The 24,990-nt window shown below is 38.7% G+C and overlaps 1 protein-coding gene across 1 annotated transcript in view; it reads right to left on the minus strand.

Moving 5' to 3' along the window:
• CCDC146 (coiled-coil domain containing 146) overlaps positions 1–24,990 on the minus strand; it is a gene marked incomplete at its 5' end in the record, with an annotated part of 75,973 nt that overhangs the window by 26,457 nt on the left and 24,526 nt on the right. Inside the window, 3 exons of the mRNA XM_082490003.1 lie at positions 298–355; positions 8,751–8,960; positions 15,650–15,732. Of these exons, the coding sequence (XP_082346129.1) occupies positions 298–355; positions 8,751–8,960; positions 15,650–15,732 (351 nt within the window). The remainder of the gene's footprint in view (positions 1–297; positions 356–8,750; positions 8,961–15,649; positions 15,733–24,990) is intronic.

Raw genomic sequence — 24,990 nt, forward strand, 5'->3', positions numbered from 1 at the left:
CATATCCTAGAACCAAAAATTTGCAGCTATCTTTACATGCAGAATCCATTTGCTGAATACAGTAAAAAATTTTCTTGAGTAAAGAAAAGCCAGATCTTTTCTGACTCAGTTATTGACTGCTTGCCCTAGAGTTATCAAACCTGAATGCTATAATATAGTCTCTCCTATAAAATGTACCTCTTGATTTTTCTATGTATTCCAGAGCTCTAGAGCTACACACTGTGAAAACATTTTCATTGTTGTTTTTATGTTAGGTGGCAGAACATAAACCATGGCTTTCTCATGTTTCATACTTACCCTTTGTTTTGGAATTCTTTCATATTCATTCTCCAGAAGCCTTTTTTCTTCTTGCAAACTACAGGAAAATCAAAACAGAGCTAAATTTATTTATTAGTAATATGCAAAACAATAAAAAGCATAGAAGACTATATTGTGTTAGACTAAAACGTATGGTGAATTATCACCAGGCACAATCGAAAGACGTCCAGATTTAAAGACAGGTTGCTGACTGGTAACTGGAAGTCCCTAAAGACTGGTCGTACATATGCAGGTTTTTTCTACAGTGCACATCTAAACTTTTGAACTTGATTCTTCTTAGTCTTACCATCTCCTGCAAGGATGCATTTATGCCTCATTCACCCTTATCCAGCAGAGTATAACAGGTCAGAAGCCAGCCAACACCAACAGTTCCTCCCAACCTCAGAAAACAAAATTTTAACATGGAACTGAGGCAAAAAGAAAGAGTAGGTGGGTTATAAATATCCACAAAGACGTCACACATCAAAGAAAGTGCAGTTGCTAGTGAGAAACTTTCTTCTTCCTTTGAGTGATTGCTCACGCACACATTCACACTGTAAACAATGATAAGTGAAGCTCCTCAAATCTGAGCGGGCTCCTGTGTAAAAAAACACTGAAAAGTGACAGGGAATGTAGACTAAGTCAATAAGGCATAGTAGAAAACGAAATTGAATACCCATGGTGATCTTAACTTATATCCAAAACTACGTTGCAATTTAATTTCAGGCAACAATAGAAACAGATTCTGAAGGAGAACAGAAGGAGGAAAGGAAAAAATAGAAAAGCTCTTAGATTTGTTGGGTGTATTTTTAGTAATGCTGACCTGAGAAAAATGAAGGAGTAACTAAAAAAGTGAAGCTGAACCAACAAGCTTGTTAGATTTACAATAGGGAGCTTCTTGGTGGTGGGTAGGTAAGTACTGCCAAATATAAAAAATTAGCCCTAGTGAAGAATATGTCAATACATGCCCAGTGCATGCATGGGACAGTTCTGCACCTATAGGAGGTAAATTGGGCTACAGCAGTCTGCATGCTGTCACAACCAAACTGAACTTAATTAAGTCCTTGTGCTATTCATTGGGAACAAGGAGGCAGGTTCTTGCAATGCAATTAGTACCTATGATTACATTTCTGAGACTCAGTTTATAAATCTGGGGAATAGGTGAAACAACCAAATCTTCTATCCCAGATATAGCAAAGAATCAACTCGGCACATAAATTTGTGTTTGTAACTCCAGCTGGAGGATGTGCTGGTCAGGACTCCTTGAGACTCAGGGCAGTCTGTTAGAATAAATAACTCTTTAGATAAGGGGAGTATTAAGAGAAAGGAACAGGCTTTCATGAAATAGCCGTGTCACTTAGAGCTATAAACTATGGCAAAGGAGTCCTGGGGCAGCCCCATCTACCCAAAGCAACTATTACAGTTGCCTCTGAATGTGGTTGATACAGAAGAGAGGCAGCTGATTAGTATTTCTTTTTTCTCTGACACATTTCAGTGGCAGCCTAAGACTTTGCAGGGTGGTGGTTCGTGTTTCAGAAGGTGGTCGTCATGGGGAGAGGGATCAGTCTCCTAGTTGTCAGCTTCAAGAAGGATCCTCCCTGGAATCTTGAGCTCAATTCTTTATCAGTGTTGCTTTAAGGTTTCCTTTCCCCCCCTCTCCCCTTCACCCCCCACGAAATTGTTTCTTACACTTTGGTCCTCCAACAAAAGGAGCAAAGCTTATACCTGGAAGCCTCAGGCAACATCTTTCCAGTCAAGGAAAGAAAATAGTCAAAAAAGAGAACGGGTTGGTGGTGTTGCAATCAAAAAACCCCCAAACAACAAAACATGAAGAACAAGCTCTGGCTCAGATGAAGAGCAAAGAAAAAATAAAGACAGAGAGTAGATGTTGTTGATTTACGGCATGTATGTATATTTGTACGGGCAGACTACAAGAATGCCTCTATAGGGATTGGTAAATCTAAAAATTCGTTTGAATGCCAGAGTGTTTGAACACCCACAGAGTGAATGAGTTTGCCAAACAAATCTTTCAATGAAAAAAGTTGAATTTAGATCAGTCTTCCCCCAAAAGTGATAAAATTAATTAAAAAAAAAAAAGTTCTATTGAAAAATCTATTATAACTTAAATTGCACACAAGGGCGAAGAAAGACACAGGAGTATTTTGCAGGTGTACAGTGCAAGTAGAAGAGAGTAGAAGGAAATACTATAAGGTGATTTCTTCTTTGCTGCAATAGGGCTCAGAAACTATTCCTTTTATGTGCCACTGTTTAAAGTCAGTAAGAGAGAGCACAGGGATCAAACTGCATTAAAAATCGAGCTACTTTGATTCTGTGATAGAATCTTTGGTCAGCTCCTGTGTACCGTGCCCATAAGTTACAATTGACTATATTGTGTTGGAATGCCAGAGAGGTCAAACACAATGTTTTCATTTAATAACAGGTTGCCTGAGTGTATAATTAAGTTAATAAGGACAGATCATATTCTCAAACAAATTTTGGCAGGATTCCTAGTTGGACTCCTTGGGACTGGCATAATCACACTAATTACAATAAATGTCCACTCTGAACAAATACCCATAACTGTGACTGCCACAAAACCTGATTAAATAAGTCCTGTGCAAACTGATTAAAGAGGTACTGCAGTGCTCGTCATCAGTCCATGCTGTGCCCTCTTTAATATCATGCCAGATGATCAAAAGAGCAATCCCAAAAATCAGGAGGGAGAGCAAAGTTGACACTGTTTTTCTTTTGTCACATTCCTCACTCATGAGGACAGATTCCTGTGGAGCCATTCCAGTTTCACCACAAAGACTTTTCCATCCTGCAAAAGTAAAACGATTTGAACACCTCATTTTCTGTGACATAAACAAAGGCAACACCGAACGGCAAGCACCAAGTTACCTTAAGAGCCGGCAGACCAACAACTTCCACATAATAAACAGTGAAGGTGTGAAAAGAAAGAGGGGGTAAAAGAAAACAGTCAAATCTCTCCCTTTTGAGCAATGAGTTTGGTCCAGCTGCCCATATCCAAAAGTTAGACATGTACAGTAACATCCCCAGGCTTTCTTACTGTCAGGGATAAAACCAGGAACCACCAAAAGGAAAGTCATCTGACATCCCAGGTACATGTTTTAGGAAGCGATAAATTCCTGGTTGAAGATAACATATTTCTCTCTGTTGACTCTAAAGGGAGACCAGGATGATTCACTCAGATTAAGAAATCAAATAAGATTCTTCAAAGATTTTAAGTTTAATCTCTGATTTAATAGCTGTATGGAGACAGAAGCTTCACATGAGGTAAACAGGGAAAATCTGGTCTTTCCGTTTAACATTTGAATCTTGTAATCCATGATATATGGACATCAGCTTCATGAGTGCCTATAAAATACTTAGACATCAATCACAATAACAAACAAAATAGTTGCAGTGGCATTTATAAATCCCATTATTTTATAGCCCTTCTTTGATGAGTGTGTTTTTCAACATCATGTTTTTATTATCATTATTATACCTATAACAACATACATAATGAAAAGAAGATGAAACTCTTAAGTTTAAGCATTAATGTTTGCAATTGTTTCTCATGTTGCTTTACTTATTTTCATGAAGCTTAAGAGCAGTACTGTACTTGAAAAGCTACCATGGATGCAGATGTAACGAGTTAAAAAAAGCAGTTGGAAAATTGGACCATTAATGAAAATACATTCCAGACTTTTCCCTGAGAGATGTCTACAGCTGCAAACTGACACAGAAATAAAAAAATTAAGTCAGCGAGATTAAGAAATGTAGTGGTAGTTGTCAACAGAGGTCCATTTCAGTTCCTCAGCCCACAAAATAGACATAATGCTGTTATCATTATGAAACCCATCATGCAAGAAAGCGAACTCCTTCGGCTAGTCTGACACATAGCTGGGATTGCTAAGCAATCCACAGAAGGTGTTCAGAACCTCACAAATAAAATCTAGTGACCACAAGTAGAAGATATCACAGCTGACAAGCTGCCAGCATGAGATTCCAGTAAGGCTCTTAGCTGTAATTAGTTTGTATGTACCAGACAATGCAGTCACAAGACTAGTTGATAAAAACTTCAACTGTAACTTAATTATTTTACTTATGACTTGTAATTCTTTACTAGAAAAGCTGCGGACGAAAGCTTAACTTTTCAATTTTAATTATTGGGTGACTAATCCTGAAATAATTACAAGCATTGAAATAATTTTCCATATTTGCAATGCTTCTACAAGGACAAACTCAGTTTTGCAATCCTGACTTGCATGCAATGGCATGTAGTACTTCAGTGAATAGACACTTTGCTACCTGCACAAGTGACTGTGAGGGCTGTAGACTGAGCCTAGGCTTTCAAATAGAATTGTTTTCAAGAATGAGGCACCTTTAACCTCACAAACTCTTGTCAAAGATAATTTCATTACAAAATAATTGCTTACTTTTAAATATATAATTTAGATGATAAAATAATTTAGATGATAAATTTATGGTTTCTCAATAATAAACTATTATTGATACTATCACCTGGTAAAGAAAAGCAGATCTTTATTTTTTCCTCATAGTGAAAACTTTCTCCCTGAAATCTAATCTAAATCTCCCCTCTTCCAGTGTGAAGCCATTACCCCTCACCCTATCACTACATGCCCTTGTAAAAAGTCCCTCTCCAGTGTTCTTGTAGGCACCATTTCCCTCAAACTGCCTTCATAGGAGAGGTGCTCCACCCCTCTGATTGTCTTTGTGGCATGATGGAGCCCTGCTTTCCTGGAGATGGCTGAGCACCTGCCTGCCAATAGGAAGTGGTGAATGAATTCCTTGTTTTGCTTTGCTTGCACATGCAGCTTTTGCTTTACTTAGTAAACTGTCTTTATCGGAACCCACGAGTTTTCCCACTTTAACTCTTACTGATTCTCTCCCTCATCCCACTGGGGTGAGCAAGTGGCTGTGTGGTGCTTAGTTGCTGGCTGTGGTTAAACCACTACAGTTATATGCAGAAACTTCATGGCTCTGAATGCAATTGCACCAGAACTGAATTAGGATCACTATTTTCCCTTTTACTTTATTACACTTGCCTAATAGTTTTTGAGAGGAAGAATACTCCTTGAGTCAGTTCTGATTTTGGCATAGTGGCCCGAATTTTATAACCTCAGTAAAATTCTTCCAAGTGTTGTTCCCCTCCTGTGCAGAGCACGCGGGCAGACACGCTAGCAATGAACCCAGTGCAACAGAACAGGAACACAAACTGGTAGAGGAGGCATACACCGACAGTGAGGGTACACCACACCCAAGCAGTCACCCTGAGGGCGACTTCCCTGACAGCTAAAGTGCATCAGAGCTGTTTCTGAGTACCTTATATACCTATTCAAGCTACGAAAAAAGTCACAAATTTTATGAAAACCTGCTGATGCTACAGTGCTGAAAGTAATTTAAATTTACTCTTGGAAAGTTGAATACTCATTGGAACAATAAAGAAATAAAACAGAAGATGAAGTATCACCTTCAGCTGTTGAAAAAGCCATCTGATCTGGAAAAAAAAAATTTTTCCAGAGGCAAGCAAACAGGAAATGAAGTAAGGAAAAGAGAACATAGAATACTAAGGGACCTTGAGAGAAAAAATAACTTTGCTAATATTATGGCATATCTATATGATTCCTCAAGAGAAAAAGTTGTCAGATTTGAATGATTGCCAAAAGGGTGCTGAGTGACCTGAGCTATCAGAGAAAGTGCTTGAGGCAGGAAGTAAAGGTAGCAGAGACTAGAGAGATGCTTCAGAGAAAGAAAGGCTTACAGAAACAAGGAAGCAGAAGATCTGCAAAGGCTCGTTCTCACTTCCAGCTCTGCAGTATTTCTGAGTAGACAAGATCCAAGACTTCTAAGAAAAGGATAAAGCAATAGATAAGAGACACAGATATTCCCTTCAAAAGCTTTCCCCCTCCGTGTTTCCCGCCTGCTATATGTAAAAAGGTAAATAAGCAATGTGCTTGTTTTCAGACTAAACAGCCATTAGTCATAATTCCCAAAGAGATGTTTTCTTGTAAGTGCCAAGCACAGCTGGGACTGTATTGACACAGTTGGACAACAAGGGAAACTGTGCTCCAGAGAGATCAAGGGCCAAAAAAGTTTGGACCGTGAGTTTCTATCCTTCTGAGAAATGAAGGAAACCAAGCAGTCACCTAACGGCAAACTTAGACTATCTTTGATGCAGTTTCCCCTTTGCCTGTGACACCGCCCATGCACAGATATTTCAGAAGACATCACTTTATTATTTGTATAAAACCATCAGGCATACAGATCTTCATTTTACATGTGTTACTATTAAATCACCTGCTACTCACAACTCTACTCTGGACATTCATTTTCCCTGCCTTTCACAGGCACCAAACCCATCCCTTCTTTACAAACATGTATTCACAGTCATTGGCTGTTTTCCTTCATAGCTCATTTCCCCACTATTATTCACTCATCTGTTGCCTACATAGATATGTATTCTACTGGTCCTGTTATTATATTTTCTGTCCCAGGAAACAATTCCATGCATAACCAAGGCACATCCTCCTCAGTCCACACCCACAACACACGTAAGACCCAATGGTACCACTAGGCATGAAACAGATTCCAAACAAGGAACAACTAAATGATCTGTAGCTCTTCAGTTTAGAAAGTTGACAAATTGGGGATGGGGGCGGTACAGTAGATATCTATCAAACTATCCTGCAGCAGTGAAAACAAAGAGAAGATCAGATGTTCAGTGTCTCATCCAATACAAGAACTACAGAGCATGAAATGAGCTGGTAGGAGCCAAGTCCAAAAAAGATAAGAGGTGGCAGTTCTTGTGTAGTTAATCTGTGGAACTCGTTGCCCAGAGTGTTGCAATGACAAGAAGTTTATATAGTTGAGGAGGAGACAGGAGAAGTTCAAGGAAGAGGGATCAACTGAGGATTCCTAAATACAGAGGAATTTGGCTCATGAGATCCCTGAGCGTTTGGTTGCCGTTAGATACTGTGCCATATGGACTTCTGGTCAAGACCGTACAGCTGGTTTTGATCTCATGCAATATGTAAAACCAAACAGAGGAAGTTTCTTATTATAGGGAATGGACATTTTTCACAGTATGACTGCCCTAAAAAGTGTATTTTAAATCTGCAAAATAGGATATTCAATTCATATATAAGAATTAATGCAGTAAATGGGCAAGGGTAATTGAAACAATATCTAAACTGCATTTTGTGTAGGACAGAAATCTCCTTTTGAGCAGAGGTAGAAAATAAAGTATGAGTAAATATCCCATAAACATATAAAATCCCATCATTTTTTTGGAAAGTGATGCAAAATTAGTGAATAATGTTCATAAGATATGAGGACAAATAGGTAAAAAGCACAATATTTTGAAGAGCTCATTTCTGGACTGCTTAGAAATTGCAATGAATTCTGTATTAATAATTACTTCAGGAAGCTTCATGTTGCTTAGTTATCTCATAGCAAATAATTTTTTCCAGATGCTTTCCATGTTTCTTTATTTCTCCCACTCCCAATTTGCTTCTTTCTCAAGTTTCTTTCTCTCTTAGAGCAAACATTTGGCTCTGAAAAAAAATCAAGAAAGAACTGCCAGAAAAATCTGCTTTATGCAGTTTGTACAGTGCCCTTGCTCTCCTTGCAGAAAAATATTTTTAACTGCTGAGCTGCTGACATTATTTATTTGCATTTATATACACCAACTACACTACAGCTGTAAATGTAAATGTCTTCAATTGAAGACACAATAAAAATATGAGTTCATTCCCATAGGTACATATTTTAAAAAATGCAATAGTACTGTTTGTAATTTTACTATAAAAGCTTCCAGTACAACACACTCATATATGCAGATAATTAAAATATATACAATATCAAGCTTATTCTGGACTTTTTTCCTTTTAGAGAAATGTCAAGTGTTCACTTCTTTCACATAAAATTTCTCATTTTTCTGATATGAGAATATACAACTACTTCTCCTCCTTTAAATACCTGAACAGAAGAACTTGAATAAACTGTACTTCTGATGTTAAAGATAGCATTGAGTCTATTTATGACATTGTTTCCATAAAATCCCAGTCACAAGGCCTCTGAGACACTTTAATAATTTGTATTAAAGGTGTCCTAGACTAGAATTGTTCCTGGTAATTTTGCCTACCTAAACACTAATTTTCCAACATAGTAAATTTTAAACAGCATTTCAGAGGACACTGTAGCATCTTCTAAAATTAAAATAATCTACAAATATCACACCAGAGTAATTTTATTCATGACTGAAAAGTTGCTGTTACTTGGGAAACTTTGTGGCAATTTGTCTAACAACAGTAATCAAGAAATGTGTCCATGTAAGATGGAGAGGAGTTTGAATTATATTCCGTGTTGTTATCTTTGTAGATAAGCTATGATAAAATTAGTAGTGTTTGACCACTATCACCTACCATTCCATCTTGAACTGAATTTCATACTCTCTTTCTTTAATAGCATTGTATTCATTTTGGCAACTCAGAAGTTGTTGCCTTATTCGGGAAACTTCACTGGAGGATTCTTCAGGGAACTGTTCTGCTTTTTCCAGGTCATGTTGCTGTTGTTCCAGTTCTGCACTAAGATGTTTGGCTTCCTGCAACAGCTGGATCTCAGATTCCTGTAAACTACATTAAATAGAAAAATTTAGAATCAGGCAATGAGAAGCATAAGCTTTGTATTTATACTTCTTTACCTACCGATAATATTTCACTCAAGGTTTCCAAGATGAGATGGGATTAAGTCTTGAATAATCTGGTCTGATCTCCCAGAGGACCCTGCCTTGAACAGGAGGTTGGACCACAGACCTCCTGAGGTCTGTTTGAACCTGAATTATCCTACCATGCCATAAAAGCAGTGGAATCTGATGTGAAGGTTTTTTTCTGCATACCTAGATTTGGAGTGGGATTCATCTCAACTAATTTTAACAAGACAGTTGGTTAATATTCAAGGATCACCTCCTCCAAGCTCAGGAGCAATGCATCCCTACAAAGAGGAAGGCAGGCAGAAAAGCCAGGAGACTTGCACGGATAAACGAGGAGCTCCTGGACATGGCCAAATGGAAAAAGGATGCCTATAGGGAGTGGAAACAGGGGCGGGTAGCCTGGGAGGTATATAGAGGAATAGTTCGAGCAGCCAGGGATTGGGTTAGACAAGCTAAAGACCAGATAGAACTAAATCTGGCCAGGGACATCAAGACAAACAAAAAATCCTTCTTTAAGTATGTCAGCAAGAAAAGAAAGACTAGGGAAAATGTGGGCCCTCTCCAGAAGGAAATGCAAGAACTGGTTACCCAGGACAGAGACAGAGCTGAGGTACTCAATGACTTTTTGCCTCAGTTTTCACTGGCAAGGACTGCAGCCACACTGCCCATTACACAGAAGGCAAAGGCGAGGATTGGGAAAATGGAGAACCGCCCACTGTAGGTGAAGATCAAGTGTGAGACCACCTGAGGAACCTGAAGGTGCACAAGTCCATGGGACCTGATGAGACACATTTGTGGGTCCTGAGGGAACTGGCAGATGAAGTCGCTAAGCCACTAGCCATCATATTTGAGAAGCTGTGGTGCTCTGGTGAGGTTCCTGCCAACTGGCGAAGGGGAAACATAACCCCTATTTTCAAAAAGGGAAACAAGGAAGACCCAGGGAACTACAGGCCAGTCAGTCTCACCGCTGTGCCTGGCAAGATCATGGAGCAGATCCTCCTGGAAACTCTGCTAAGGCACGTGGAAAAAGAGGAGTTGATTGGTAGCAGCCAGCATGGCTTCACCAAGGGCAATTCATGCCTGACAAATTTGGTGGCCTTCTACGAAGGGGTTACAGTGGCAGTGGACAAGGGCAGATCAACCAATATCATCTACCTGGACTTGCGCAAAGCGTTTGACGCCATCCCACACGATATCCTGGTCTCTAAATTGAAGAGACATGGATTTGACAAATGGACCACTCGGTGGATAAAGAACTGGCTGGATGGTCACATTCAAAGATTGGTGGTCAATGGCTCAATGTCCAAGTGGAGAGCAGTGACGAGTGGCGTTCCTCAGGGGTCGGTACTGGGGCCTGTACTGTTCAACATCTTTGTCGGTGACAGGGACAGCGGGGTTGAGTGCACCCTCAGCAAGTTTGCTGATGATACCAAGCTGTTTGGCAAGGTAGACACGCTGGAGGGGAGGGATCCCATCCAGAGGGACCTGGACAGGCTGGAGAGGTGGGCCCATGCCAACTTCATGCAGTTCAACATGGCCAAGTGCAAGGTCCTGCACATGGGTCGGGGCAATCCCAAGCACAAATACAGGCTCGGCGGGGAATGGCTGGAGAGCAGCCCTGAGGAGAAGGACCTGGGGGTGCTGATTGACGGGAAGCTCAATATGAGCCAGCAGTGTGCGATCACAGCCCAGAAGGCCAACTGTATCCTGGGCTGCATCCAAAGAAGTGTGGCCAGTAGGTCAAAGGAGGTGATTCTGCCCCTCTACTCCACTCTCCTGAGACCCCACCTGGAGTACTGCATCCAGCTCTGGAGTCCCCAACATAAGAAGGACATGGACCTGTTGGAGCGTGTCCAGAGGAGGGCCATGAGGATGATCCGAGGGCTGGAGCTGGACCACCTCTTCTATGAGGAGAGGCTGAAAGAGTTGGGGCTGTTCAGCCTGGAGAAGAGAAGGCTCTGGGGGAATCTTATTGCGGCCCTCCAGTACCTAAAGGGGGCTACAGGAAAGCTGGGGAAGGACTTTTCACTAGGGCATGTAGCGATAGGATGAGGGGGAGTGGCTTTAAACTAGAAGAGGGCAGTTTTAGATTAAACATTAGGAAGAAATTTTTCACTTTGAGGGTGGTAAGGCACTGGAACAGGTTGCCCAGCGAAGTTGTTGAGGTCCCATCCCTGGAGGTGTTCAAGGCCAGGCTGGACATGGCCTTGAGCAACCTGGTCTAGTGGGAGGTGTCCCTGCCTATGGCAGGGGTGTTGGAACTTGATGATCTTCAAGGTCCCTTCCAACCTAAACCATTCTATGATTCTATGATTAGTCAAATTTATTTGCCTAGCACCTCCTAGAACCAGTGAAGAGACAAGAAATCTGTTTTATCCTAAGAAGTGCAGAAGGCTAGATCTGAATCGGTGTGGGGACCAATAACAGGGAAGGGTTTACCAGGACAAGGCCCAGTCTGGGCTGTATGACACCTTTAAATTCTTAGTGAATACCAGGACACCCACCCAGCGCTGAATTGCATTGCTGTTGCTGTAGTGTTACTAGTACCTGAAGTAACTCACTTAACGATACACAAGCTACAAATACATTTGTGGACTTCTGTGGAAGCTTATTATAAGGCTTGTAGACATGATCATTTAGCTGATTTGACTTGTGTCACCAAAGTCTAGCTTCACAGAAACAACAAACTGTTAATATTCTATGTCAGGAGACTGGTATTCATAATGTACTTGGGAACCCGTGTGGTGATAGCTGAATAACAGATCTGAAAGGCTGTTAGTAAAATACATTATGGAAATGGATTAAAAATACATTATGGATTATTGTGGAAAAGTCTTAAAGGGAACTACAGTATGAAAATTCATACACAACGGACAACATATAAACTTTATGCTACAGAAATCACTGTGTACGCCTTCTCAATATTACTACATTATAACTTTTGTACAATGGTATACTAAAATTATTCACAAATGATGTGGAAGAATAAAGAACTCTATCACTTGCCTTTTATTAATTAAAAATATAATGTAATTTAATATTTTTTAAAGCAAAGGAATTTAGAATCTCCCATATTGAGAAACTCTATACATAAATTTCAGCTCAAAGATAACACTTACGGCTCAGTAACCAAAAAAAAAATTACGTATCACACTGAAGAACAGAGTTGAGCTGGTAACTATAAAAACACAAAATATACAATTGACTATACTGCATAAACATAGCTGAAATAATATAGGAGAAAAGGTTTTGTTTTCTTTAACATTTGTACTTAGATAACCACTTCCTTTTTTAAACCAGAAAATAAGAAAACCACAGACTTCAACAGGAAACAAGAGTGTGCCTTTATCATGAACAAATAACTTCATGTGTGAGGTACTTACATTGTAACCTCTTAAGGGAAAAATAAATTGACTTATCAACACAAGATTCTATACAATATTTAGATCTTCCTTAAGTCCAACAGAGTGTATGCTGTTTTAGGAGAAAATATAATTGGTTGCAGTAATACACATTAATTACAAACATAATTCTTACACAAAACAAATTTTACATGAAATTACATAAAAATGTAAGTTCTTACATAAAACCAAAATTCTTAGTATTGATTTTTTCAAGATAATAAAAAGATCAAAATAGAAGCAAGAACTGAGTGTTGAATCTAGAAATGTAGACCAGATCTTGCTCACTATAGTAGCCAACAGTATTTTTTCATGTGAAGATTTAATTGAAGGCAATGAAGAAATAACTGAACATCTACACAATGCACATATCTAGAATCACATGAGTGCAAAAGTAGGCTTGCCAAGTCTGGTGTGGCAGATTTTGAATGTGTGAAGTGATTAATAATTTAACATAGGCTTAAGAAAATTATATTTCCAAACTGTCCATGAACTATCATTATTGCCTGACTTTCTTACAGCTTGATGTATCAGAATATTCATATTAGGTTCTTAAACTGAGATAATAAAAAATAAAATTTACAATTCAGCCTCATTATTGTGTCACCAAATTGGTTTTCAGGGGCCAAATATGAGCTCAGGTACATCAGCTTTATGTGCAGCCTCACTGCAAAGTGGATGGGTGAGACAGCACCAGAATGGGATGACAGCTGACAGCCGACCCCGAATTTCAGCTGTGCAGCAAACATAAATTTAAAAGCACATAACACTTTGAAGAAATGTATCGAAGATGTTATCTGCCAGGTGACATCTCTCAGCTTTCCAGAATGCCAAATCACGCAAAACTTAAGTGAAGAAAAAAAAAGGACTATTTACCACTAAACAAAGGACCACATTATATACTCACAACTCTGTGTACTCTAGCAACAGTTTTGGAATATATCTGCGTATAGACTAGTTGCATTCATCATATTAGACAAATTTGTATTGTATACTACAGAGATAAGTTGCAATCATTTGGCATAGCTGTCACAGGGATCTACACTGCATAAGATTTTCTCGAGATTTTTGTATGCAACTAAATGAAAGAAGAACACACACAGCCTCTAGACCTCATCCGGCATCATTTGTTCATTTGTTTCCACATGGCATTGTAACAGCACTGGGACAGATGGGGATTAATTAGCAAAGAAATTAGATTCAACTGTGATAACTGAAAAAATAAGTTCTTGATCCACAGAACTGTACTGCATATGGAAGGGTGAAGAACTAAAAATTAAAAAGTGGTATTGATTCTGTGAATGGTTCATTGCAAGAAAAAAGTATGCACACATACTGAACCTATCACCAGGACGCTCTTTATAGCCAATGGAGAAAACCAGACACATAGAGATGTCCATATAAGGAGGAAGTGTGTGGTCCCTATCTTTTTCTATTGACCATAAAGGGACTCTACATACCTAGTTCAGATGTGCATGCCTACTGATGTTAGCATATAGGCAAGTGAATCCCACTTTTGATGTCCTTAAAATATACTGGAGATCACAATCAATTTTTGTTAACTGATTTCCCTTGCTTTATTTCAGCAGTAAAAGAAATTTACCTGTGGGAGTTAGTACTCGTTGGCATTTTGCTTTGACATGACTACATCTAAGTAAAAAATGTGACATGATTCTCTCTGATCTACTTACAGAAGTACGGCAATTTCGTTCTCCTGTGAGAACCATGGAAAGAATGAGAGATATAATCTACCATCTGACATTTTCATGCTTTTGGTGCATGGTGTTTACGGTAGTTTTATGTGTGACAGAAAAGACAGCTGAGTCTTGTTTTTGCTTAGGCCATATTCCACTTATTATACATACAAAGCAATTGTCTTTACATAAAAGAATGTTCTATATAAAAGGATGCTTTATAAATATATAAAATAATATATATAGTAATATGCTTGTATTTTTTCCAACCAAAGGCTGGTTTCAAACTAACACTGGCTAAAAGTCAATCAAGTTCAGCAGTTACTGGATTTCTACTTCAGCTCAGTGAACATCAATGTGGTAGAAGCCTTCTACCTTCAACTAATCCAACATCCACATAATATATTGAGTTCTGAGCATTAAGGAAATGCTTCTTACTTTTTCTAGGAACTGGTTTAGGAGTGCTGATTTTAATTTTGCTTCCCAAAAATATTTGCTATGCAATAATCTGAATAAAATCAGATGACTTTTTTACAGTCAGGGCCATATTCTAACTCACCATTTTATTAAGATGAAACTAGAAGACTCAGCTAAGCCCAAGAAAAACTATGTTTTCAGGATTCTGGGAACCCTTTTTCAAATTACTTCATATTACTTAGCACTTACCTCTATTCAGATTGCCAGGAGGCACACCAAATCCCAGCATAACCCAAGTAAGCCAGTATGACTTGAATTAGTTTTACAATCCTTAAATTAAGCCATAGCTTCAGTAACAGGTTCTCTTATAATAAGAATTACCATAAAGGTTTTGATGTGAACTGTCAGGGAAATTGGGCTAAAATATTGTTAATGGTGGATATTAAGATACGTATTACAGAAATATAACAGGAGTATCATGACGCTGATTTTACTGATAATTATGGGTATACCGTAAGTAATATCAAAATTATTAGTTACAAATACTAATGTAGTATTGCAATATTTGCAGTAGGACTGCTCTGTTCTGTCACACACTGTTCACCTAGTACAACTGTATTATTTTGTTCCACTTCGGCCCTCCATTTTCTTTTCCTTCGACTCACACATGCCCTGCTCAAAGCTGGCATTGGGCGATGTGCACAATCTCTTCTCTTCTCCCTCCTCCAGCGAGTACCAGAGAAGGGCAGACTGACAACTACTACACCTAATTTCCAAGTTTCATTTATACGTTGAAGCTTAAGGTTCTAACCTTTTAAATATATTAGCAGTCCTGTCTAATGTGACTGTCAATATTCTCTGAGGGTAAAATTCACTCCTATTTAGATGTGACAGTCTCATTTTCCTTCTTAGAAATGAGCCTTTAGCTCCTTCCTATTAAATAATACCAGTTTTTGACGTTGTCTTCTTGCTTCCTCTCTATGAACAATCACTGTAAGAAAGCTTTAAATGATAATTAGGCTTCAGCATCAGCAGAAAATTACTCTAAATATGTAATGCTTTGGCTACTTAAACAATAGTCTAAAAAAGGAACATTGTACCTTATGACAGTCTTATGCAGCAGGGTATATTTTCCTTTCAGCTCGGCTGCTCTGGTGCCTGTGATTTTTCCAGCAGAAAATAGCTATGGAAAGGATACAGATAGTTATGAAACCTCCTAAGCACTAATATTTCATTCTGCTGCAACTTTTTATAACTATAATTGGCAGCCTTTTAGTTTATACAGGCTTTGGTAACACACCAAATCAAACACATAATCAAATCAAATGCACAGATGAAAAAATGCTTATTTACATAATAATTCAAAGTCTAAATATAAGAATATAAAGAATGTGTCTGTCACAACTACAGTGCTTCCCACACCACCATTTCTTCTCTGATTTTCTGTCTGTATTAATATTCCATGATAGTTCTGTCTTGACTTTGAACTCTAAGTTACATGTTTTCCACATTGCTTAACTGGTTCAGTTTTGGTATATACCAGCTGGCCTCAGCAGGTGAACCTGAGGCTTAAAGTCCAATTTGTGCTAGTGTTGTGTCCACAGGCAATAGGGTTGCAAAAAAGAGGAGCTATGCTCAAGGCAGACCATCCCCAGGCCACAAAACACACAGCCTTACATGCCTGTGCAGGCCTTCAGCAAACACCAAGAACAAACCACTCCACATATTTAATAGTGAAAAAACAGTATGTGTGCGGTGCAGCCTACCTATCTCTTAGGTGATTCCCCAGGTGTCTCGAGGGCTGTAATTTGGGCCAATGAGCCGGTCCTTCCTAACAGAAATAGGAAATAGGACTAGGAGCCAAATTTCGCCACTGGGAAATAGCACAGCAGCAATACAATACTATCTCCTGGGATATTCCTTTAGCACAACTTTTCTTCCCCTCTTTTGGATCCTGGTAAGGAGAACCAGGTTAAATCCAGGAAAAAATGTACAGTGATGACCATATAAAAATCCATAGCTAGTCTTTTGGGGCAGCAAGTCAAATCCGCAACTTTTGTGGGAACCTGCCAAGAAATGTGGTTGTGCAGATCTCCTGAAATTAGAAACAAAACTACAGCACCAGGAAAATCCTGTCATACTTCAACCCTTACATTTGACAAGGCCTCCAGGGAAAGGCCTTTTTCTAAGCTGACCTAAGGTCCATTTAAGAGATTCACACATCGGTTATTCTGTAGAGGCCCCTTTTTAGAATATCCAGGAGAAACTGTCCAGAACCAGCCCTATGGTCAAGAAGCAGAACCGAAATGAATATGCCAAAGGAAGTATACATTTTGTTGATAGCTCTTTGATTTCTGTACTTTTTTAAGATCTGCTGCAAAATATTTCATGGTAGCAAAGACAATCTTTGCTGTCCACAGCCCTGAGAAAAGGAAAACAGATCTGTCTTTCATTTGTTTGCATGAGATTAAAGATAAGCAGATATTTGTTTTGGCGTCCTTTATGATCCAAAGATACTGTTCTCTTAAGTTCACAATACTAACTAGCTCTTCCGTGAGAAAGAAAATATTTCCCTAAGAAATATTTATTTCTTAGCCTCATATGTAGGTATAGTTGTCCTCGCTACTGTCCTTTCTCCATGTCTCTCTGATCTATACTTGTGAGTTCCAGTTACTTACTGCTTAGCTTCTCACTCCTCTTAGGTCATGTTTGACAATGTTTCTGCTGAAATAAACTTACTTGTCCTTGAAGACTATGTCTTCTGCTTTATATGCATAAGCTTTTTACATATTTTACACTTAATTTCTCAGTTCAGCATAGAGCTAAGAGATTTATTCCAATAAGGCTTGTCCTATACAATGTGAAGACACATAGCTTTGAGGACTACATGAGACAGACTGTGTGGATAGTATAACCAGCATGTCAAAGCAGGTGAAATGTCTTTGAAAAGTATCATCACCAGATAGTCTCCATTAGTGCAACTTTATTTGGAGAGTCATCAGAGAGTCAGTGCTGGGCTACCCTGATCCCAGAATTTGTTATTAAATCCCAGCACATTGTTTTCTCCAAGATTCTTGGGAAGGCAGAAAGAGGCAATGTCTTGAGGGGAAGAAATAGTTGTGGAAGAAGGGAGGAAAAACAGGAGCCTACTGTAGAAAAATTTTATTATTTGTGGTCATAAAACCAGATAAGGGATGAAGACCCTGATATACAAATATATAATGCTTTCAAGGCTGCCTTTGCCACACGTGATAGCTGGTGATGTGTGAATGAAGTGACCATCAGAAGCTATGTTAGCTGAATCAATGGATGCTCCCAGAAATTCACTGAATGCCTAGAACAGGGCTATCAATGGTTTCCTTACACATTTCTATTATGCTGAGGAATAGCAGATTTCCAGTCCCTGAATACATTGCCTATTGATAACAAAAATTAGGGATAGGACTGCAATGACAGTAGGTACCCACTTTGATCTGGAACTATGGTTGTGCACAGTGAGCAGAGAACGAGTAACAGCTTTTTGCAAAAGATACTGAAAATGGGTAGGGATCACCTTCTTTTAGAGCCACTACTCAGTGGACAGTATAAAGGATAGAGTCTGTCTTGTTTGCCCTCAGGTGGGCTGAGAGGTAAACAGTTCCTACTAATATCTAGAATGGAATTAGAGCCAAGAAATTTATTGTCCTTCCATCTTCTGAAAAGGCTATTCAAAGTCCTGAAGCAAACTACCTCTCGTGGCCATAGACATACTTCAGTTCAACGGCAAGAATTTTTCCAATATAGTTTCTTCCTAGAATATTTTATGCTTTATTCCATTGTATACACAAGCATATCTGGCCTTCTCGGCTTGTAATCACAGACCTCGCCTATCCCTGATCTGTGGAGATATGCTTCTGCCTCCAACGTTCCATTCCAGATCATCTCCTCATATACTTTTGATATATTTTGTTTAAAAGGACAAACATCTTACAGTGGAGAATAATATTAGCTACTAAGTTTCCCTTTAGCCATCAAAATAGCATTTGAAAAACTGTAATCTTAGGGCAACAATCCAGAACAAATCTTTACTCGTGAGGATAATTTTTCACTCATATAAACTGATTTAAATAGGGATAGTTGCAAGAGTGAGCATTATTTCCTTAACTAATGGCTGAAACATTGAGTATCACTATACAACCTTCACATCAAAACATATAGTAATTCACCTTTTGCTTTTTTTTGTTTACCTCCATTTGGCTTTAGAAGAAGCTGTTGGAATGAGAAATTAAATCATGCCCCTGATTTTTTGTGTCTGTGCTTACAATGGATTTTGTCCTGAATGGTAGATATGATCTAATAGGCACTGTGGTTCTATTTACCCTTCTTTAAAAATATCTGGTATAGCTAATACAATTACCAACAGTAAAAAATGAATTAAACTAATTTAACTGAAATTTAAGGCTCAGAACTGCTTAGCCAATATATGACTATAAGAAATACATTGTAGACAATGCCTTGGGTCCTAATATGCTCTTACCTGCCTGTTAATTAAGTGTAAATAGTCCTCCTTCCATAAACTTACAAACTCACTCTATTCTGAAACCAGGGAAACGGGTAATATTTCTAATACAATCTATAAAGCATTATAGTGTATTATAATAATTATTCCTAAGTCAGAAGACTTATGCTCTTTGTAAACAGTAAAACACCAACCAGGAACATTAAATCCATATATTGAATTTCTGGATGCCTCTCTAAACTACAGGGTTTGCATTTGGCTGTCAGATTAAACAGAGAAGTACATAAAAATACTTGTAACCAGATGCCATAATATAAAACATTCATACAGCTTTATTACTCAAGTTCAGTATTAGATTTCTTTTTTTAAATATCACAAGCTAGATTGGAACTGGAATTCATAAATATTTCTTTTTACCTCTGTTTCTGAACGTTCACAATAGATGAGTCACATTTTCCTTTGAGATTCTGTCTAATTTAAATTAGGTTCATCTTTGTCTTTACTATCATAAAAGGCATGTTTCAACACAGAATAAGTAACAAATTAATTCTTAAATTACACTATAGACAAAGGTTAGTAATATTATTCCTCCATAGCTAGATGATGCTGGCTGTGGGCATAGATAGAGTATTGTTCCTTCCTAGCCGTGTCATGGTAAAAATTACAGGCTACTATCATATGTTAAGTACGCAAATACACATAAATCCTGAGTATATGCACACTTTACTTCATTAACCTGCACCTACAGACAGATTCTAAAGGTCCTACTCCATTTCATTTGATCAGTAAGAACTGAGACACATGATCTGCAACAGCAGAGTAAATGCAGAATATGTTAGCCACATAATTAAAATCTGGTTCTAACATTGGTTGAATTATCTTAATTTTGTAAAATTGTATCTAGCGTGATTAAATAAAATTTGTACTATGTTCATAACATACAGGGACCATTAATGTCTTGTATAAAGGTCCGTGGACTCCTATGAAGTCTAGTGCCAAGAGTCTTGCAAAGATTACTCAAGTCCCTCCGCCCCCAACCAAAATCAAATCTCAAAATAGCCCATATTGCACGTGTAACAGAAGACTCCACTGATTAATTTGAAGTACTCTAATTCCTAATAATTGCAACATCGAAATTCAATGTAAGAATACACAATATTCTTAACTTGTGAGTCTGCTATAGACCACCCAACCAGGATGAAAAGACAGATGAAATATTCTATAAGCAGCTGGGAGAAGTCTCACGATCACTAGCCCTTATTCTCATGGGGGACATCAACTTAGTAGATGTCTGCAGGAAATACAATACAGCAGAGAGGAAACAGTATAGGAGGTTCCTGGAATGGGCAGAAGATAACTTCCTGACACAGCTGCTGAGGAAACAAACTAGGGAAGGTGCCCTGATGGACCTTTTGTTTATGAACATAGAAGAAGCTGTGGGTGGTGTGATGGTTGGAGTCCACCTTGGGCACAGTGATCATCACGAAATTTTCACGGAATCATGGAATTTTCAGAGTTGGAAGGGACTTCTAGAGATCATCTAGTACAACTCCCTTGCTAAAGCAGGACTCCCCAAGGAGGACTAAAGACTTGAGGAAGAGTGGCTGGAAAGCCATCCAGTGGAAAAGGACCTGGGGGTGTTGGTCGACAGCTGGCTGAATACGAGCCAGCATTGTGCCCAGGTGGCCAAGACGGCCAACAGCATCCTGGCCTGCATCAGGAATAATGTGGCCAGCAGGACTAGGGAAGCCTCCCTGTATTTGGCACTGGTGAGACCCCACCTTGAATACAGTGTTCAGTTTTGGGCCCCTCACTACAAGAAAGACATTGAGGTGCAGGAGTGTGTCCGAAGAAGAGCAACAAAGCTGGTGAGGGATCTAGAGAAAAAGCCTTATGAGGAGTGGCTGAGGGAACTGAGGTTGTTTCGCCTGGAGAAAAGGAGGCTGAAGGGAGACCTTATCGCTCTCTACAACTACCTGAAAGGAGGTTGTAGAGAGGTGAGGGTCTGTCTCTTCTCCCAAGTAACAGGCGACAGAACAAGAGGAAATGGCCTCAAGTTGCACCAGGGGAGGTTTAGATTGGATATTAGGAAAAAATTCTTCACTGAAAGGGTTGTCAAGCATTGGAACAGGCTGCCCAGGGAAGTTGTTGAGTCACCATCCCTAGAAGTACTTAGAAGACATATAGATGTAGCACTTAGGGATGTGGCTTAGTAATGGACTTGGCAGTGTTAGGTTGATGGTCGGACTTGATGATCTTAAGGGTCTTTTCCATCCTAAATGATTCTATGATTATTGGTAAAAACACTCAAGTTTAAGATCTGGGTTAATTCAAAAAACAGTATCCTTTGGCAGCAGTGACTGTAATGAGTATCAGTGCTTCCAGATTTCAAGCTTAGGGAAGTAAGCTTGCAAGATAGTTCAAAAGAAGTCACCATTCAAGAATGCAGAAATAAAACAACTTATGACAAAAAAAACAACAGTATTTACATATGCACATACAACACACAAACATAACATTGCTAAATGAAAGTATGTCATAATTTTCTTTTAGTCTTTTGGACCTGTATTAGCCACGTTTCTATAAAAAAAGCTGTGTACAAGAGTAATATCCCAAGTTTAAAAAGAAGTTACATTTCACTCCTCCCCCTTCCCTCCAGGACGCACTCACAGTTCATTTTATTGCTTGTAAGCTCTCACATTGCTGGGATAATTAAAATGGTAGTTTTCCTTAGTTTAACTAATTATCTTGCTACGCTGTACAGGAAAAGAATGAGGGAGAAGATGGAGTAGTGAGGAAAAATAAGAGCTTGTGAATGGCAACTGAGGACATCTTTTTTCAGTCCTGTGTTAACCATAGTGCCCTGGAAAGAACTGAGATAATTTTGTTATACTGGCAGTCTCAAATCTGGAGTTTGGAATATTATTGGGTAAATAGGAAATATACTTAAACTGTCAAGTCTTCCAGTCCTTTTCCACGTCAGTTGTACTCAACTGTATTTTGCTTTTCTCAACTTTTCTTTCTCATTATAGAATGAACAGGGACCCCGTGCATTTTTACACAAACCCAAAATCGATAAATCATCTGAATAAACTAAAATAGTTTTTCCTTATCTAAATGGAGAATTATTGGAAAGTTGGATGAAGATCTGGCTGCTAACAGATGGTTGCTTGGCAAGTTTTTGCTTTCTTTTTCCCTATACTCCCATAACTGTAATTACATAAAAAGTATGGAAGTATGTATCTTATTACTGGATTTACTTGTATCTTTCCCTTTTAATTTAAATTTTTGTTATGTTTATTTTATCCTATTCAATTACCCTTTCTTTTACTTTACACTCATCTTCAAGTGATTAACATGTGTGTAATTTTCTAACTTTGTTACATTTTTTCATGTTACCTCACTATCTGAAGCTTGGCTATTATACCAGAGAAACAAAATATAACAAAACAAACCCAAAACCAAATTCCAAAACAAATTTGTTTCCTTCAACCAGTGAATAGTCCCATGAAATAACAGTACTGAATACCCTGCCCTATAACAAAGGCTGTGGAGGAAGATTTTGCTGAAAAGGGGAAAGGGAAGGGCACATCCTTCATATTTTCCTAGCAAGAAAAGGGTGATTTTCTGGCTCTGGGCAGGAACCTTTTAAATATAGGAATCCATGAGAAAAACAGAAGAATACTTATGCTCAGATAGCTGTTCTGTACATCTCCGTAACTTTTCTATATATCCACACCAGTAATAAGTTCATATTTGCTTGCTACTAACAGCTCACCATCAGAGCTCTCTTCAAAATGTCTTGAAGAAAATTCCAAGGAAAAGTGAGCACAATCTGAGGTTACACACAATCTTTGCAGGATCTGAGGGAGCTCTTGTATATCATTCCAGTTTGGCTTCAGGTCCACTAACACCTGAACATGGGACTACAGTAATTTCTCTGAGGCTGGAAGGTGGATGTAGATGAGATGTTGGTAAGAAAGAGGAGATCATAGAATCATAGAATTAGTGAGGTTGGAAGGGACCTTTAAGATCATCAAGTCCAACCATTAACCTACCCTGATAAAAACACCACCACTTCTAAATCATGTCCCTAAGCACCTCATCTACCCTTTTCTTAAACACCTCCAGGGATGGTGAATCCACCACCTCTCTGGGCAGCTTATTCCAATGTTTAATAACCCTTTCAGTGAAAAAATGCTTCCTAATATCCAATCTAAACCTGCCCTGACATAACTTGAACCCGTTTCCGCTTGTCCTATCACTTGTCACCAGGGAGAAGAGGTCAGCTCCCATCTCTCTAAAACCTCCTTTCAGGTAGTTGTAGAGGGTGATAAGGTCTCCCCTCAGCCTCCTCTTCTTGATGTCAGAATATGAACAGGAATTAGGACCATGGAAGGGAGAAGACCCACCTGATAAATAAGGTACATTTCCATGTGAGCAAAACTAATAAAATCGGGCCCTAATTACATCAACTCCTCCTCACCCCCACATTAAGTGCAGTAGGCTTTTACATTCTCCATTTTAACAGATCATATTCAATCCTTTCTGATAGTCAGCTCAAAGGAATACACCAGGGAACTCATTTGGAATTTCAAAAGTTTTCTGTAACTCAAGTGTGATATAAATAAGAACTCTAAGAACTTCGACGTTCCCTGTTTTGAATTTCAAGGCTTTTTAAGCTTCTTTTGGGACTTTCTATAAATGAATATAACTAAGCCAAATTTAAAACTTAAAAAGATGATGAAGTCTGAATGTTGGTCTAACTCCTTGCACTCTTTTGACAAAAAACATCACGAAAAGCATGAAGATAAATATAGCCACCACCAAGAAAATACTGACTAACATCAAGTACTCATAATCATTAAGAAAGTGAAACATGTGAAGGCTTCCTAGGAAAGACTTAATTTCAACAGTCCCTAGAATCTCTGCATTTCAGGGAAATGATGGAGCTAACACGTGTTTCTAATTATGTTTGCAGATACTGCAAAATAACTAAAATGTATTCTAAACTTGAATGGAATAATAACACTTTCCATCTCTCCATTTTAAGCTGTAGGTTTTTTAATTATAACAAGACATTACGACTACACTTATTGTTCTTTTAACACAGAATAATCCAACATTTTATGTTAATTTTATTTATTTCAAACATCTGAAAGGTCTTGTCAAACAACTCTTTTGCCTCATAATAGGAGACAATAGAAAAATATCAAGGTATTAATATATTTTACAGTTTGTATATACTCAGGATTTCAGTATAGTATTAGCCACTTGGCAAATGACTCCTCTGGCCAGTCTGCTATGTAAGGTTTGGAACTTTCTGTGTTGTTTATTTGAAGAGCTTTTCTTACCTCATTTGGATAATATTTAAATGTTTAAACACTCAGGGAAGAAAAAGGATAAATGTTAACCTTTGAACAGAAAGTGTTGTATCCTCTGTCAAAACCCCCACTGAGTCCACACTGTTTGGACACTTACCACACAGCTCAAGTGTATTTTAGCCTGGGGAGAAAGCAGCACCATCTCCCGTGGACTTTTCAAGGGTTATGTCTACATTGCAGGGGGGCAGCAGGTGCAAGCATGCTGAACCCATGCTATGACTCTTGCATTTCTATTCATATTGCTGGCTATCAGTCTCCACGTAATCCGTTTCATCCTATAGAAGAGGTGAGCTAGGGATATCTGCTGGTGCTTGGCTTGCCCGTGCCTGATACCTCCAAATTATCTAAACAAAAGCTTGGACCCATGATAATGCACTAAGGGAACCGAAGCTTTCTCCTCAAGTTCAGTCCATTGCTCAGATCAAGTTCATAACTGAGCTTGCTCTTGTGCCAGAACAGTGCAGAAGGGAACTTAGCTTGAACTTGCACCACTGTCTACACGGAAATGGAATACAAGAAGCATTTTATCCACGTCCTTAGCATCACCATTGCCATCAAC

The sequence above is a fragment of the Vanellus vanellus genome (genome assembly GCF_965231255.1).
Source record: "Vanellus vanellus genome assembly, chromosome: 1".
In the NCBI taxonomy this organism is placed as follows: Eukaryota; Metazoa; Chordata; class Aves; order Charadriiformes; family Charadriidae; genus Vanellus; species Vanellus vanellus.